The sequence below is a fragment of the Beta vulgaris genome, chromosome 6, assembly GCF_026745355.1.
Source record: "Beta vulgaris subsp. vulgaris cultivar EL10 chromosome 6, EL10.2, whole genome shotgun sequence".
NCBI lineage: Eukaryota > Viridiplantae > Streptophyta > Magnoliopsida > Caryophyllales > Amaranthaceae > Beta > Beta vulgaris.
Genome location: NC_079207.1, coordinates 53,656,476 through 53,674,013, shown reverse-complemented (window position 1 = coordinate 53,674,013; position 17,538 = coordinate 53,656,476). Strand labels below are relative to the sequence as shown.

General features: G+C 37.1%; 1 protein-coding gene and 2 long non-coding RNA genes across 12 annotated transcripts; 1 reads left to right on the top strand and 2 right to left on the bottom strand.

Moving 5' to 3' along the window:
• Window positions 1-4,768: 4,768 nt before the first annotated feature.
• Window positions 4,769-5,472, bottom strand: LOC125498957 (uncharacterized). The gene is made up of 2 exons (XR_008969939.1): window positions 5,423-5,472; window positions 4,769-5,033 (listed from the first exon to the last, which is right to left on the bottom strand). It is a non-coding gene; the product is annotated as an uncharacterized LOC125498957 (long non-coding RNA).
• A 2,960-nt stretch (window positions 5,473-8,432) lies between these two features.
• On the top strand, window positions 8,433-9,551 carry LOC125498238 (uncharacterized). Its single transcript, XR_007275087.2, has 3 exons — window positions 8,433-8,686; window positions 8,801-8,880; window positions 8,970-9,551. It is a non-coding gene; the product is annotated as an uncharacterized LOC125498238 (long non-coding RNA).
• A 2,184-nt stretch (window positions 9,552-11,735) lies between these two features.
• On the bottom strand, window positions 11,736-16,527 carry LOC104897077 (uncharacterized). Of its 10 annotated transcripts, XR_008970001.1 has the most exons (6): window positions 15,785-16,527; window positions 15,621-15,671; window positions 14,863-14,914; window positions 13,987-14,031; window positions 13,846-13,905; window positions 13,257-13,355 (listed from the first exon to the last, which is right to left on the bottom strand). XR_008970001.1 is itself a non-coding variant. In XM_048647355.2 (4 exons), exons 1-4 carry the CDS (start codon window positions 14,764-14,766, stop codon window positions 12,107-12,109), a joined length of 426 nt encoding a protein of 141 aa, XP_048503312.1. In that variant the 5' UTR covers window positions 14,767-15,614; the 3' UTR covers window positions 11,736-12,106. The 10 variants fall into 10 exon arrangements, 2 of the variants coding, with proteins under 2 accessions (XP_048503312.1, XP_048503316.1); XR_008969996.1 differs by having other exon boundaries at window positions 13,987-14,914; XR_008970000.1 differs by lacking the exon at window positions 14,863-14,914.
• Between the last annotated feature and the right edge of the window lie 1,011 nt (window positions 16,528-17,538).

Genomic DNA, 17,538 nt, shown 5'->3' with positions numbered 1-17,538 from the left:
ATTTCTCTAAAATTGTTAAACCACTTACTCAGTTAGTCCTCAAGGATGCCCCGTTCATGTTTACTAATGAATGTCTTGTGTCTTTAAACGGGATCAAGCAAGCTTTTATTATTGCTCCAATCATTCGATCTCTAGATTGTACCATTCCATTCGATATTATGTGTGATGCTAACAACTGTGCTGCGGGAGCTGTACTTGATCAGAGGAAGGATAACGTCCTCCATGCAATATATTATGCTATCAAGACACTAGATGAAGCTCAAGTTAACTATGCCACCACGGAGAAAGAGCTTCTAGTTGTGGTCTATGCACTAGACAAGTTCAGGACATACTTGCTGGGGTCTAAGGTCATTTTTTATATCGACCATGCTGCATTGAAGTACCTCCTAGCCAAAAAGGAGGCAAATCCTAGACTCATTCGGTGGATTTTGCTGCTCCAAGAATTCGACTTAGAGATTAGAGATAAAAAAGGGAGCAGAAAATGTAGTGGCTGATCACTTGTCCAGATTGCAGTATGAGGATATGGAAAAGGGTGTACCCATTAATGACTCCTTTCCTGATGATAAGCTCCTGGCAGTCACTTCAATCACCTCGTGGTATGCAGACTTTGCCAACTTCTGTGTGAGTGGACATACTCCCCTAGAGCTGAGTTACCAACAGAGGAAGAAATTCCTCCATGAGGCTAAAAAGTACTTTTCGGAAGACCCTCTACTTTACAAGCTTTGTGCTGACACCATCTATAGGCCATCTATCCTAGAATGGAGGTGCATGAAATTCTGAAGCACTCCCACTCCCTTCCATGTGGAGGCCATGCTGCTAAGGTACTTCAGTCTGGTTTTTACTGGTCTACTCTATTTCATGATGCTAGTACCTTTGTTAAAGTCTTGTGATGCATGTAAAACCCCCAAAATCCATACACGTCTACGACTACGTCGCATCGACTTTGGGAGTGTTACCGCCGCGATGAAACGCAAGGCTTATTAAAAAGGAATATTAACTCAAAACGTTGTCTCAAAAACTGAAATGCAGCGGAGTAATGTAACTACAACTCGGGAATCATCAACGACCCCTTTTATTCAAAACACAACTAATTAAGTAAATCCTAATATTCTTATAATACTTAGTTAAAACGCTATAGAGTTCAAAGTCTAAGGACTATCCCCGAATGCTCATTATCATGCAACAGCTCCAGTACACCTAGTCTTCTTCCCATTGTAGCATCAATGGTTCATTGTAGGTCAACAAACACATAGTAACACATAATCAGCTATGCTGAGTACATAGTAAACCATTGAACGCATTAAACATAAACAAAGCAATAATGAATAATCCTAGACATGATACTAAAATAGCATTACATCCTTTACTCTTTATTTAGTTGGCAGTGAACAGGCACCGTCATCTTACTAGAATCAGAAGGGCTACTTAATCCCTAATATACAACTTGGTCTATTAAATAAAATGCAAATACAGTTTCGTTCCGTCTCACACCCATCAACTTAGTATGCATACCCCCAAGATCGTACGGAAGCTTCCGCCTACTTGAGTTATCAAAAATTCTAAGGACACTACTTTCGTCACAGTAGGCCTGCGCAACAGTGTAGAACAAGTCCCACACTCCCCCATTGTTCATCACTTGTAGGGAGTCCAACTACAAGTTTATTGCCATAGTTTATTCTAAATACTGTCCATCCATAACACAATAACATAGACTCATTTAACATGTTTTCTTAGATACAGTACTCAAATCTTTTCTCTTGTAACACTCTTGTTACATCATGGATCAAATAATACGAATCCAATGCTCATGTTCATAATACGATAGAATTACGCATTACAATGCCATATAAAGATAAACCATCATAAACATGTTACCAAACAATCTCAGCAATCAAAATCGTTCCCTATCATGATTCTAGGTTCCGACGGAATAAATCGCAACCTAATCATGATACTAGTACTTGCAACTAAACTGGTATGCGTACGTACCTTGTAACGGATAATTTTCGTTGTCTTAGCCAAACGTTCCGTTTATGAAATTGGGACCTAAACGATTAAGGAAGTACTTCAGTACTACGTCCTTTATAATATTATCAACTAATACGTGACTAACTATATCGACTTAGTAATTCAAAGTATAAACGATGGCTAATCTCATTGTTTATTAACTTCCTTTTCTTTCCTTCTCTATTGAGCTTAGCGTCTTTTAAGAGTCAATGTTAGTGAGCAAAAACTGATTTTAGTTAGTTTAATAATCCAATACATTTACCAAGTCCATTCAAGTCTTATGTCCAATACTCCTAAAATCAGGTTCGAATAGCAAAGGTCATAATAACTTTCCATCTAAAATCAATAAACTACTTTCTTTACTTCACACCTTACTTTATTACAACACCTTAAATCAGATTTACAACTTAAATCAGATTAATAACTTAAACTAATTATACAACTTAATTAATTACTAATTTACGCAAATTACAAATTCATTAACTTACAACTTAAGTTAATATCAAAACAGAATATACAATATTAAAACTAATATAATATATACAATACATATTAGGTTCTTATACCGCTAAACTTGGCGGCGAAAATCACCGGCAACCGACTTCCGACACCGACGCAACCAACCTCGAGTATCGAACCACAAACCGTGTGCCCAAAGCCAAACCTTGTCGCACAACCCTCTCGTACAGCGTGCACACAACCCTCTCGCACAGCTCGTCGCAGCGACTCCCTGGCACGACCCTCTCGCACAACGCGCAACACCGCACCACACTTGGTGCTCGCGCTCGTACCACGCACAAAGCCTTCGAGCCACGGACCACGCTCGACTTTGTACACACTCTTGCACAGCGTCGTTGCGCAAAATTTTGCATCACACTTCGCATAACCAGCCCTCTCGCACTCCCTCGCTCGCGAACGCTCGACAAGCCTCGCACTCCTCGCTTGTTCGCACAGCAGCGATTGCGAACCCCACACACACACAAAGCCCCACAAAGCCTCGCACAACGCACTCGAGCCACACAGCGATCGACTTGCACACCCCTCGAAGGCGACGAGAATCAGGGGAGGGATGGAGAAGAGTGACGAGGGAGAAGAAGAGAGGAGAGAGAAAATTTTGAGGGAGGAGGGAGGAAAACGGCTGAAGGAGAATTAGGGTTTCTTTGTTTTTTCTTTTTCTTATTCTCTCCTATTTATAGTGTGGCAACTCTAGGTCTAGTAGTTTTCGGTTTAATTTATTTATTTTGAAATTGAAATAAACCGAACGATAATATAATTACATTAAAGTTGTAAGTGTACTCAAACTATATTATTATTATTCTATTATTATTTTTTTTTGTAATCAATACTAACATACCTTTCAATTATATTCTTTATATTTTTCTATTTATAAAGAAATAACTCCAAAAATACGGAGTATTACAATGCATGCCAACGAATGGAAAATATTTCCTGTAGATATGAGATGCCCTAAAACCTCATTTTGGAAGTTGAATTATTTGATGTATGGGGTATTGATTTTATGGGCCCTTTTCTCTCTTCCTCATGCAATAATTTCATACTTGTTTTTGTTGACTATGTGTCTAAGTGGGTGGAAGCTATTGCATCACCAACTAATGACTCTAAATTCGTTATGAAAATGTTCAAGAAGATTATCTCTCCAAGGTTTGGGGTACCAAGGGTTGTCATTAGTGATGGTGGATCCCATTTTCACAAAAGAACTTTTGAGGCCCTACTTAAGAAATATGATGTCTACTATAGAACTGGTCTAGTATACCACCCTCAGACAAGTTGGCAGATAGAAGTGTCTAATCGTGAGATAAAGACTATCTTAGAGAAGGTGGTAGCAAAATCTAGGAAGGACTGGAGTGATAAGTTAGACGACACCTTATGGGCCTATAAAACTGCTTTTAAGACCCTTATTGGTACCACCCCTTACAAGCTAGTCTATGAGAAATCATGTCACTTACCGGTTGAGCTAGAGTATAAGGCTTTTTCACTACAAAAAAAACTACATATAGAGGCAATCCAAAATTGCATCTAAATATATATTTGTAGCCTCTAATGGTGTTTAGAAACAATTTTTTGGTTGCCTCTAATTAGTCCGTCGCTAATTATAGGTTGCCCCTAATGCCTCGTTTTAGAGGCAGACAAGTTATGGTGCTGCTAAAGACTCTTATGTTTAGAGACAACCATATGCCTGTCGCTAATTATAGGTTGCCCCTAATGCCACGTTTTAGAAGCAGACAAATTATGGTATCTGCTAAAGACTCTTTAAGTTTAGAGGCAAACATATGACTGTCGCTAATTATAGGTTGCCCCTAATGCGTCATTTAGAGGCAGACAAGTTATGGTGCGGCTAAAGACTGATATGTTTAGAGGCAACCATATGTCTGTCGCTAATAATAGGTTGCCCCTAATGCCACCTTTTGAGGCACACAAGTTACATTCTGCTAAAGCCTCTTACGTTTAGAGGCAACCATATGTCTGTCGCTAATTATAGGTTGCCCCTAATGCCACCTTTTTGGGGCACACAAGTTATATTGCTGATAAGACCACTTATATTTAGAGGCACCATAAATCCATCTCTAATTATATGTTGCCTCTAATGCAACCATAAGTTAGTCGCTAAAGGATGTTTTTAGGTGCAACTTTTGACATTTTTATTAAAACTATTAGGGGCAACTACACATTTTACAGTTTAAGATTTATGAATTAATACATATATAGCTATATTAATACTAAAAGTAAACAAACAAAACAATTTAATGAATCAATAAAAAGCTACTATATAGATAAAAAATAATTGTCATTTATATAAACACCTTAATCAACTAACATGTCTAGTTGGTTGTTCACAATTGTTACAGTAAAAAGAAATTGGAAACTACAAGAGAGAAAAAAAAAGATATCTAATAGTTTGAATAGTGTCATTCCATTTTTCAATTGCCTCAGTCTTTGTTAGTGTCATGCTATTTTCTTCCTCATATTATTCTTCAATTGTTTGAATAGTTGGATTCCGCAAGCACCTGCAACACATGCATATAGTAAATATTAGTTTAATAACAAATATTAGTTTAACAAAGCTGTAATAACTTGTACAAAATTGGCTTAGCCGGTAGTAGTAGCACGCAATGGCACGACAACTTGCACCGGAAACAACTAAAAAGCATAGCAACCGCTGCAATAACACAAGATTAAGTACATGAACAACAATGATCGTGCAAAAACAAACATGAGCAAGTCAGCAGCACAAACCTTTCCAGATTGACAAAAATACTTATTTAACAGCATCAAAGCCACAACTAGAAGGATTCAGGTAGCTTTTATTCACCATTATTTACAACCGTTATAGTAATATAAATATCTATTCATGATATCTTGAATTTTGAACTTCATTAAAAAATTAGAAACTTACATGAAAACCACCTTATTTTCCTTAATTTGACAGCTCCAATATGACACCATGAACAAATATCTGCACCAAAAGATTGAAAAAAAGAAAAGACATTTGTTACCCAAAGATAAGATCAAAAAAATTTAACATCATAAATGCATATAAGATAAGCATAACTCTATACCACTTAATCTAACAGTGGAAACCTTTTATACTCTATACCAAAATCACACAGAAAATTAGAGAACTAAAGTCAACTGAGAGGTACTAACCTTAACAATTTGCAGCTGCGCGAAAATTAATCATCTAAACAGCTTCGATGGGCTAAATCGATAATCTAAACAAAAGGATAGCCGTTTAAGAAGGACAAAGAGCTGAATGTGACTGCAGGACAAAAAATAAGCAAAAAATAGAAGCAAATGAGCACCTTAGCTTTGAAACAATTGTTTCCAAGTGATCTCTTACTAGGATTATGCCCAAAAAAATAGGTGATACTGAAGTCAAAATGTGATATGTGATGATTGGAAGCTGGATGCAGAACAAAAGTAAATTTTCCTACTTATGGATATGGATGCAACAGGATTCATAGCACTCCGCTTGTGGCTCCTGATGATCTCCTTTGGCTCTTTACAGAAGGTTATGTTTTTCCCCTCGATGTGTTTACCCCGCCCTAGCTTACATCATCTGACACTAGTGCATCAAGTAATTTCATTTCCTCATTGTCAGAAAAAAGGTAATAGTAAAGACACCCATGCATTAAGTCAACCATGCAATTTCAATGAAATGATCGTGGTCTCAGATGTTAGCAAATGGCTAAACCCAATATTCAAGTAATTTGAAACATTCTATTTGACATGAGGTCAGAAAAAGGAGGGCCTGCTAGAGAATGCAAAGAGTGTGCCCTTGTTACTCGAGTCTAGTCGCATCTAAAGTTTAGCCACTGTGATCTAATCCAGGTCAGATATATATGTTCTGATATCCCCTGCAAATATCTGTCAAAAAACTGCACACAAAAAGAAGAATGGTTCAGTGACACCGTGACTGCTGTGGTTGACCTGGTTGTTCCTCCCCACATTGACAGCAATGAGGTTGTAAAGAGGGCATGGAGGAGATATACAACCAATCACATATACAACCAATCGAATAACACCGAATCAAATTATAATCAAATTCAACCACACAAACAACCTACAAAATCGCAATCCAAATAGGTCACTGAAAAAAACATATGATCCAGACAAATCCCATCTATATTAAACTGAGAAACAGGCGTCATTACATCATAAGTTCATCACCAACAAAACTGTATAACCCAGATAAAAATTTCCGCTAAAATTCTTGAAAATTAACAATAGATTCATAATATTATCAAAAACGAATCCAGAACTGAAAAAATGACGAAATCGACGAAAAGATAGAAATTCAATGGAGTGAAAAATACCTTCGAAACGTTCCTCGAAGAATTCGAAGACTCGGAAAGACAATATTCCTAATCTTAAATGCCATAACCATCCATTGAAGAACCACATAAAGGCAATATTCCTAATCTTAAATGCCATAACGCTCCAATGAAGAACCACAGAAAGGCAAAATTCTGCTGAAAAATCAAGGAAACATTAGAGCAACTATCCCTCAGAAAATAACAGAATGAACCTAAAAACAAACTATGGGAAATTGTTGACTAAGAAAACTGAGTTTGACTGTGGAACTGGAAAGAAGAATAACAACTGTAAAGAAAAGAACCTACATGTTTAAAAACATCAATTTATCCAGGAAACAATAAGCTCTATCAAATTGCTCCGTCTTTCATGGAATCTAGTTTGTCAATACTTGTGCAATAATCAGTTGGGTCCCTTTTGCATATATAACCAGATGCTGCAATTTTTTGGAGGGATAGGTTAAGTAATAACCACATATTCACACTTGCAGGAACATAAATGAGGGAGAGAAAGAAATTCAAACCGAGTAAAAACCTTGCAACACCCCAATACTTCGCATGCTGGTGCCAACATATACTTGAGGTTGCAACCATAAACTCCTGTAAATGGTTTTCAAACACAAGGAATTCAGACTTCGGCTAGCAGCCTAGCAATCCGTTTGACTGGGCACACAGGCAGACACATGAAGAAGATAGGAATACATGGCCTTTCGTTTGAGCACTTGAGCAATCTGCCGATTTTCTTTTCTTCTCCTTGCCACTTCCAGCCTTCAGTTATGCAATCTTGTGACCTCTATGTTTAACCATCTCCTCATAACTCCACATATATAACACAAAATCACCACCTCCATTGCTTTTCTTCTGGCTTTGTTACGGCCAAGAGACAGAGTTCTATTTATCATGTCGGACTGTTGGAGAATAGAAACTGGGATTTTTTGTAAGATTAGATAATAAGTCGCTTAATTGAAGCGTCACAGAACTAAATGTTCATCTTTTTAGTTGGATGTGTAACCTTTTGATCTAACTAGTACTTGTACTCTTCTGAACAAATGTGTTTATCATCTCCATTTTTCAATTTTTTTTATATGAAATTCAGCTTAAAAAAGTACATATCTTCTGTACTTGCTGCACATGATCCTTTTCATTTTAAGTGCCTACTCATTGGATCCCTATGTGACAAAATATAACTCTATCATTAGCTCACCCATTTGCCAATATAGTAAACTTGAGATTACTTGGAGTTCTACATGTATGGTATCTGTATTCTCATTCTCTGGACTTTATTTTAATTAGTAATACTGCTAGTGCTCAGGTTTGTGCTCCTTCAACTTGTCATAAAGATTGGTTTCTAAAATCCTCCTTATTTTACAGAGAGGTTACTTGCCTGGTTGATATAAACAGCAATTTTTTTGGTTGGGAAGGGAAGTTTGGTACTCATTGTTTATGTCTTCATTATATGGTTCTTCGAACCTGCCAACTAGTGCTATAAGAAATTTTCTGAGCATCTTCGCTGTCATAGTAAATCTTGCTATTTAGCTCTATTGGTTTTACTGATCTTCTCTTCTGAAATAAGTTTCTGCTCTTCAGTTTCAGGTCCCTTCTGACTTGAGTAAACAGAATGGCAACAATTTGCTTGTTCATGACAAAAACAAGTATCGATCTATGTTGGTCCGTGCATACTCATCCCTTTGGATGGTTGCACTCGCTTCAATTATAGTGTACCTCGGTCATCTCTAAATCTTTACCATGGTAGTTATCATACAAATATTTATGGTCAGTGAGCTTTTTACCTTGAGTAGAAGAGCTCATGAAGAAAAGCGACTTCCAGGATTTAGGCTTTTGAACTGGTAAATTTTAGTTATATCTGCCATGTTAAATTGCCTTCTAATTTTCTGGTGACCTACTTGACAGTATGATCTTGATAGTGGCAATCAATAGTTTTCTTTTGTTCATTTTCTCAGGCACTTCTTCCTTACAGCAGTGCTATTCATGTATGGCCGGATACTCTTGACAGTGGCAATAGAGTCACAATAACTCTTATGTAAGATGTCATTTATGGACTCCTTGTGTTATCTCGAAACTTGATTTTCAAAAATGTCCTGACATTCATGTCATGAAATGGTTTTTCAGGGTCTATGACCAGCCCCGGTGGGTTATATCAATGGGAAGTTGTGTATATGGAGGTGGATACTATCATTATTCCTACTCTGTTGTTCGAGGTTGTGACCGGATTGTTCCAGTGGATATCTGTCCCTGGCTGCCCACCAACAGTTGAGGCCTAGCTTTATGTACTTCTGCAGCTACAAAAGAAAATTAACAAGCGCAAGGATTTACTTCACTTGTGGACCAAGTGAGCACATTCTGCTTATATTCCTTTAACATGGCTACATTTTGGCGAGATACTAATCAGTGTAGTATATGCCGGCTTGTTATGGCCAAGGGTCATTCATGATATCTGAAGAAAGCCCCTTGAAATTACTCTAAACTGTAATGCCCAGTTGTGGTTTTTTATTGTATCTAATGAGAGGTTTACATGTTCTTTTAGTTTTCTCACTTCCAAATTTAAAAAAAAAATTGAAACTCTATATGTTATTTTTCTTTCTGGCTGAAGTGAAGCTATCCTTTGGTTTTGTATCTGGGTTAAGGATGAAGAGAACCTTTGATTAAAATTCAGTCTTCTAATAAGATTCTGAAACTTTGTATGTTCAGTAGTATATTTTTATGAAAATTCAGTTTATCAGTTCTCAATTTTCTGTTCTCATAAACAATTATTTTCAACTCAATTTAGTTCAATTCAATTTAATTGATCAGTTCAGATATTTTAATCTGAAACCAATCTGATTGAACTTGATATAATTCGAATAGTAACTACACTCGACATCTGATATAATCCGAATCCGCCACAATCCGATATTGAAAGATCCGAAATCCGAGTTGCCAGAAAAAGACTATCCGAAATCAAAATAATATCAACCCGTAACAATCGTCTATACAATAAGATCCGTCAATGTAAATGGGTGAATTTAACATGTTTTTTTTAACCTTACATTATTAAATTTTTAATAAAAAAAATAGTAGATTATTATTGGAATTTTAATATTAAGAATAAACTATTGTTCATTTGTGGACCTTGTGAGTGTGTCGCTATGAAATATTATATGACACTAAATACATGGCTTTAGAGACAACTAACTAAATTTGATGCTAAAAAAATTGGCTTTAGAGACAACTAAATTCATGTGACATTAAATACATCGCTTTAGAGACAACTAACTACAGTTGATGCTGAAAAAATGGCTTTAGAGACAACTAACTAAATTTGATGCTAAAAAAATTGGCTTTAGAGACAACTAAATTCATGTGACGTTAAATACATCGCTTTGAGACAACTAACTAAATTTGATGCTAAAAAAATTGGCTTTAGAGACAACTAAATTCATGTGACGTTAAATACATCGCTTTAGAGACAACTAACTACAGTTGATGCTGAAAAAAATGGCTTTAGAGACAACTAAATCATGTGACGCTAAATACATGGCTTTAGAGACAACTAACTAAGTTGATGCTTAAAAAAAATGGTTTAGAGACAATAAATCATGTGAATGCTAAAAAATGAATTTAGAGACAACAATATTATGTGATGCTAAAAACATGGTTTTTCAGAGGCAACCAACATTCGTTTGATGCTGAAATGTATCTTTAGAGGCACCAGAATATACTTGACACTAAAAACCATATAATTAGAGGCAACCATGTTTATGTGATGGTAAAAGGGGGTTTTAGAGGCAAGTCGGCCAAATGACGTGCCTCTATAGCCAAATTTTTTTGTAGTGTTTGGACTGTTAAGGAGCTAAACCTTGATACTAAATTAACAGGAGAAAAACGTCTATTGCAGATTAATGAGCTTAATGAACTCTGGTTGAATGCTTATGATAGTTCGCGTCTCTACAAAGGGCACACTAAGAGATGGCATGATAAGAAAATTTTGAGTTGGGAGTTCTTTATTGGTGACAAGTTTTTATTGTATAACTTTAGACTAAAACTTTTCTCTGATAAGTTGAAGTCTAGGTTGTCTGGTCCATTTTCTGTCACTAATACTAACAAGTTTGGTTCATTGAGGTGATGAATGCAATAGGTGAAAACTTCAAAGTTAATGGCCAACGCTTAAAGATGTAACATACAGGAGCACATGTTGAATATGTGGAGGAATTATACCTCTAACCCCATTCCCCTTCTGCTTGAGGGATACGGCATTATGGTCGTGTGGGACCTTTATAAACCAACACTAATCGGGAGGCAACTCGATTTCCCTTCTCCTTTTTTGTAGTTTGGTGAGAGAGTGAGAAGGTACTAATCGTCATTCTAAAGCTATATGTGTGCAAGAATTTTTAGCATAGCTGTTTGGGTTATTGTCCAATTGGAAAAACGCACATAAACGAAGAAAATCACCTAATCGGGAAGTCGCCCGATCTTGTCGGGAAAACCTCACCCGATCGGGCCCGCAACTAGACTCTAAAACAAGGAAAAAAAGTACGCCCGATTACATCAGGCGAGAACCCCCGATCGGGCCCGTGATCGAAACTGGCGATGTAAATAAAGATAATTTGTCGCCCGATTTCATCTAGCCCCGTACGCCCAATCGGGCCGACGCCGGCGTGGGTTTTAATTTACGATTATCACTAGTAGAAAAAACCTCAAATGCTCCGGTTGTTTAGGCCCCAAATGCTCCGTATTTAACGCGTAGCAAACGTTATACGAGCATTTGAGCATTTTACAAATGCTCCGGTTTTTCCTTAACAACCGGAGCATTTGAGATTTTTTTTATAAAAAAAATCCAGACCTGCTACCCTTGCTGGGCAGCAGCATGAGTAACAGGTCTGCAAAACACGAGAAAACGAAACAAAAATTCCATCTTATAATAGGAGCCAAAAAATCAAAACTGAATACATGAGCACCCAAGAAATGTATCAACTGTAACAAAATCAATTACAACTAAACAACATAACTTCCTTATGAGAAAATTAATGTTCCATTGCTATTGTACGTTTATCACTGATGCGTACATGGTTATAACTTATGATAAGGAAACCATAAAACAGGACAGGGTCTTCAGTTCTCTTGTTTCACTGGAGAAATTGACATGTGTTTATGATCCAGAGTCTGTAACACATCAGTCTACACTCTTCTCCTCCTCAGGATCAACTACATCAAAATTAAGGGATTCTGACATAACTTGCTGAGCTTCGGAGAGCGCATATTCCTTCTCGTCAGCAGCATATAGTATCTTCTTGATCGCAACAGCCATCTGTAATGGGTAACAACAGCAGTCATGTTACTGTCAATTCAAAATCACAAAATTTTTACATAGATCCCCAATCTTGTGAACCATACACATACAAATTCTTAATATATACGATGCACCACACCATTAGTTAGTGCAACATGAGTCACTAATTAAGATAAACAAGGTTACTGTCTATGCATATATAGGTTAGTAATGAGGCCACATTTATGCATTAAAATAACATAAACAAAACATAACTTTCCATCATGAATATAAAAAAAAACCCAAAAAACATTAGAACTCATCAACCACACAATTAAACTAATGAGAAAAAAAAACACCCAAATGTAAAATTTAGAAGAATTTACTTACCAAAATGAAAACTCAGAGAACTCATAAGGGCTTTATTGCATATAACAATAGAAACAGAAGAAACAACTGAGAGACTCAAAGCCCTAATTGTTCCAAGCTTCTTCTGAATTCTCAGTTCCTTCCATCACTCGAATACCCTCGTTAATCAGTTGCAAATCAAGTAAAATTCTAGAAAATGCCTTGTAGAAATTTACAGGTTGTAGAGTAATAGACAACAATTCACAGTAGAGATTTTTAATAACGACTCAATATGCATCACCTTATATTATATATTAAACAAGTCCAAGATATGGCATTTAGAGAATGACATTGCCTTAGGCCCATAGATTAGAACTGAGAGGGCATATAGATGGGTACCTGTGCCAACACGCTTCGATGCGTGTGAACGACATCTTTCGGCTTACCAGTTGTTCCACTAGTGTAGATAAGTAATGCTGCATTGTCCCCTAGAAAAGAGATTGCCAATACAAAGTTAATTACGCCATACTCCAGGCATAGGAACACATTGCCACGATATCAGACAAAAAATATACCACCTTCTATCTTAGTTGGGATTTCAAATTCCTTCAAACTTGTGTTTTCATTTGGGTATTCACTTTCAGAATGACCATTGGGGTCTATAATATAATTACACAGAAAACCAAGGCTCCATTCAAAAAAGCAGGGTAAACAAAATACTAATGACAGGCTAAAAAAAGGAAAGAAAAAAAAAGCTGCTACAAGCTTCTTATTTTTTCCCCATACTCAAGAAAAGGAGAATTCAAGACCCTAGCAGATAAACCAGATGTGCAACTTATCAGGTGCGTCGTGCGTGCAGTTGCAAATAAGCTGCTTTCTTTAACATGGGTTCCACCATTTTCCTACAGATTTTAACGCAATATAATCAACAATTCTGCATCAGCAGCATCAACATGTTGCAAAGTACAATTTCATTCAAATTTTTACACCATCTTATTTAAGGATTAGAAGGGGGTTGAAAAAGAGAAAGAAAGGAAAGACGGAACAAGAAAGGAGAGAGAAGAGCCAGATAAATAGGATAGAGAAAGACAAAAAGAGGAAGCAAAATATATTACTAAACTAAATCTATTCGACAAAATAACTAATTAGTAGTTATTAGGCAGGCTTCAGATTATCCTAGATAATCTTCGAGATATTCAGAACCATATTAGCAAATAAATCACAAGAACAAAACAAACACGCCATAAGAAATCAGTGCGTTACATGACATATCATTATGAAATTTTACAGAATACATACAGAACAGGCAGGATCTTCCTAACTGTAAAGAAAGTTCATTTGCATATTGGGGTAAAAAGGATGAATAATATGACGATAATAACAATTAAAAACCTGTTCATTAGCTGTTGGGGGTAATCCTCCTACATAAACACGTCGAGCATGCCGAGTAGCCTGTAATTTCATACCAACTATGAGAATTTTGATGTATAAACTAAAGAAGAGATCCTAAAGCAAAATATCATCTCAGTTAACCTGCTGAGTCATTGCTTGAACAGGCATGACAGGAAGAGTTCCAAGCTGCATCCACAAACAAGATAACATGAAGGCCTAATGGTAGAAAACAAACAATAGCATGAACCATACAATTAAGATACACATACCTGCCCTGGTGTCAAGGGGAAAATGTTGGGAAAACCCCCAGGAACAGGAGCTGTTGTAATCGGGGTTGTATAGAGTACAAAATTGTCATATTTCTATAGAAGCACCAAGTACATCGATGCTCAAAATGAAAGACCCACATCCTTATTGAACTTTTTCAAGATAAAATCACACATCCTATTTCGTTTTCAGTAAATATATGAATCCTTTCAATTAAAAGATTTTCTTTGGTCACATATTCATCAGATTTTCTAGATATAATTGATCTTAACTAGATAATGTACAAGGCAGTTGCAGGGATTAATTAGAAATACTACAGAAACACACATTAGGGGCTAGTTAAAGATGAACAAAACCCAACCTGAGCACTCGTTCTTCCTTGTACATTAAAGCTACAGAAGTCGGCTCACACCCAATGTCAGCGCAGTGGGGCAAGTAGCCCAACATAACCTTCTTACAACAAACAAAAGACACAAACAAGAAACAAACACCAAAAGACAAGAACAAACCAAAAATTTCTTTCAGTTCCAAAGTTATTTGACTTAATAAATATAATGAGAAAAATAAATAAAACCACCGTCCATCTGCAAACACTCCATCAGGCCCAGTAAAGCAAATAAGAAGTGGATGAATAAGCTTACCCAATGAAAGCATGTAATTTGATACGAACTTTCCACACTAAAGCAAACAAAAAAGAAGCAGTAGTTATAAACACAAATCTATGTTCAGCGAAAAGGATAATAGTCAGACCTCCAATGGTAGGAGCCGCCGCAATCATTGCAGTTGGTGGGGCCATGTCAAACTGTAAATGATTGCAGTTGTTCATCCTTTTTACCCCTTTGTATTATTTAGATAAACTGTAAATGAAGAGCGAATATGTATGTACCATGTAAACTCTGCGAGCTAGGATTTATGGTAAGAAGAGATTTTATTCCAGGAGATCCAAAAAGAGTTCTAATTGACCTGATGTATCCCTTGCAAAAATAGATATATAGATATCAACAGCTCTGTCAGTCACATGCTTATGATACTCAGACGGAAACCTCGGACAAATCTTTAGGGCAAATAATCGACGGAGGTTCTTCTCTCTCAAGCCAAAATGACGATGACATTGAGTAGAGAAACTCAAAAAAAGATAGAATCATCGAAAGAAGGAAACCTCAGACAAATCTTTAGGGAAAATAATCGACGGAGGTTCTTCTCTCTCAAGCCAAAATGACGATGACATTTAGCAGAGAAACTCATAAATGGCGTCTCGAGGGCGAATCTCATGACACTTCATATGTATTCCAATTAAAATGTCAAAAATCAAAGAAAATAAAAAAAGACAGAACACTCAAACACATAATAAGTCACTGTCTTATCACTCTCTAATTCAACTACTTACATTAATCAATCAAAAACCCAATTCGATTGTTATTGATTTGTCGATTATTCGATGACTTGCAGCAACCTTTATAGCCAAAAAATAATATTACCACTGAAAAAATGAGTTAATGATATCATACCTTATATCGAAAGTTCTAAGGTAACCTAGTTGATCCACTATAATGAATTTCCTAACAATCAACAAAATAAGTTACATATTAGTATATGAATTTACAATATTATGCAATAAATTCGGTGAAGCAATAAGAAATCTACAGAAAAGGGGCGACAGAATTAGGGTTACCTTTAGATCTGAGAACAAGGAGAGAGAAAGCAAGAATTAGGCTTATCTTTAGATCTCCTGTTGCTACTGCTGCACCAACATTGCCGGCGCTTCCTGCTGCCGCTGCTGACTCGCACTTCGTTCCAAGGTCAGTTCTTAATCTACTTTATCAAAATAAAATGGTACACGAAATTAGGGTTTTCAGGCATCAAGATCAAGTGATAAAATTACTAAGAATCAACAAAATTAGCCACTGCAAGTCCTAATCCCTAATTTCACGAACCATAAAAAAACAGAAACCCTAATTTCAAAGGTATCGGTGTTAAAACAATTTAATCACGGATATCATTAGGGACACTAGTACAAAAATTACTAATTTAGGGTGTTTCACATAAATCTTTGGAGAGAGAAAGAAAGAAATCGGAGGGATCAAATGCTCGATTGAACTGCGGCCGGTGAACTGTGGTGGAAGCAGCAACGATGGCGGACTTCGAACTCGATTGAACCTGAACTGTGGTGGAAGCAGCAACCGCCAGGGACTTCGAGCTGCGGCAGACTTCGAACGGCGGCCAGGGACTTGTGCGAAGCGAGTTCCAATTGAAATCCAGCGGAGGGAGGGCGCGAGGGACGACGGAGGACGGCTGAGTGGTGGAGGATGCGAAGGACTTGGGAGTTGGGAGGGAGAGGCGACTTAGGAGTTAGGATTGATAACTGAATTGAGAAGACTTGGGCTTTAATTTGGGACCGCTGAGTAATAAGTATTTGATAACAATTAGAAAATGATTCGCGCCTACCTATCACAAGTGCTCCGTTGATCAACCCGAGCATTTGTATCACAAATGCTCGTGTTGATTAGTCAATCGAAGCATTTGGTATAAAATGCTCCGGTTGACTAATCCATATGAGCATTTGTATCACAAATGCTCGGGTTGATAAATCAACCAAAGCATTTGATAAGTAGCAAAAGCTGTTTTTTACACTAGTGTATTTAGCCACTTTCTCACTTTCACTCATACTTTCTCTCACAATCTCTCTTTCTCCTTCAAACCCTAACCCCCAATTCTCATCTTCTTCCCCAAATTCACCCTCCACCACTAAAGCACTCCATTCAAACTCCCCCAATCTTCACCAAATCACTCCTCTCATCATCTCCTACAAACTTATTACTCCATCTTTTTACTTTATTTCACTCCATCCTTCACCTCCATCTTCTTCCTCCTCTCTTCCACCAGTAAAATGAGTGAACAAAAGCTTCCTTCCATCATCCACCATTAGAGTGAGCGAGAAATTTCTCACATATTTGGCAACCAAGAAACATGCATGTATTTGAGGCGGCGAAAATCTGGCACCGGGTCACAACCACCACCACCACCACCACCGGCCATCCCGCAGGACGATACTTTTCCAGATGTCATCTTCACCATGGAAGAGGAGCGAGAACGGATTCAGTGCCTAAAAAGGTGCGAGGTAAGTCCTACACCTTTTCTTGATATTGAATTTTTAAATTAAATTGGATATTTCATCTGAATTCAAAGGTTTCATGAAAATCATAGTGATGGAATCATATTTTCCCGTGCATGTTAATACCTATCCCATGCTTGTCTATGAATTCTATAGTAGTCTAGCGGTCACCAAACCGCGCACTGGACCCGTATCCAATGTGTTGTATAGACTGCTTAATCAGGACTTCCACCTCACCCTCCCGGAGTTTGCTAATGTCGGTGGGAGATTGGGCATCCCCTTAACTACCAGCACCATGATACCTACTATGTCAT

Excerpts from the sequence above, each read along its gene's own strand:
- LOC104897077 (XM_048647355.2), bottom strand. The coding sequence starts at position 14,766 with ATGCTTTCATTGGGTAAGCTTATTCATCCACTTCTTATTTGCTTTACT. Across the intron at positions 14,165-14,473 it reads AAGGAAGAACGAGTGCTCAG|CTCCTGTTCCTGGGGGTTTT; the intron begins GTTGGGTTTTGT and ends CGATTACAACAG. Across the intron at positions 12,145-13,986 it reads TTCAAGCAATGACTCAGCAG|ATGGCTGTTGCGATCAAGAA; the intron begins GTTAACTGAGAT and ends TACCCATTACAG.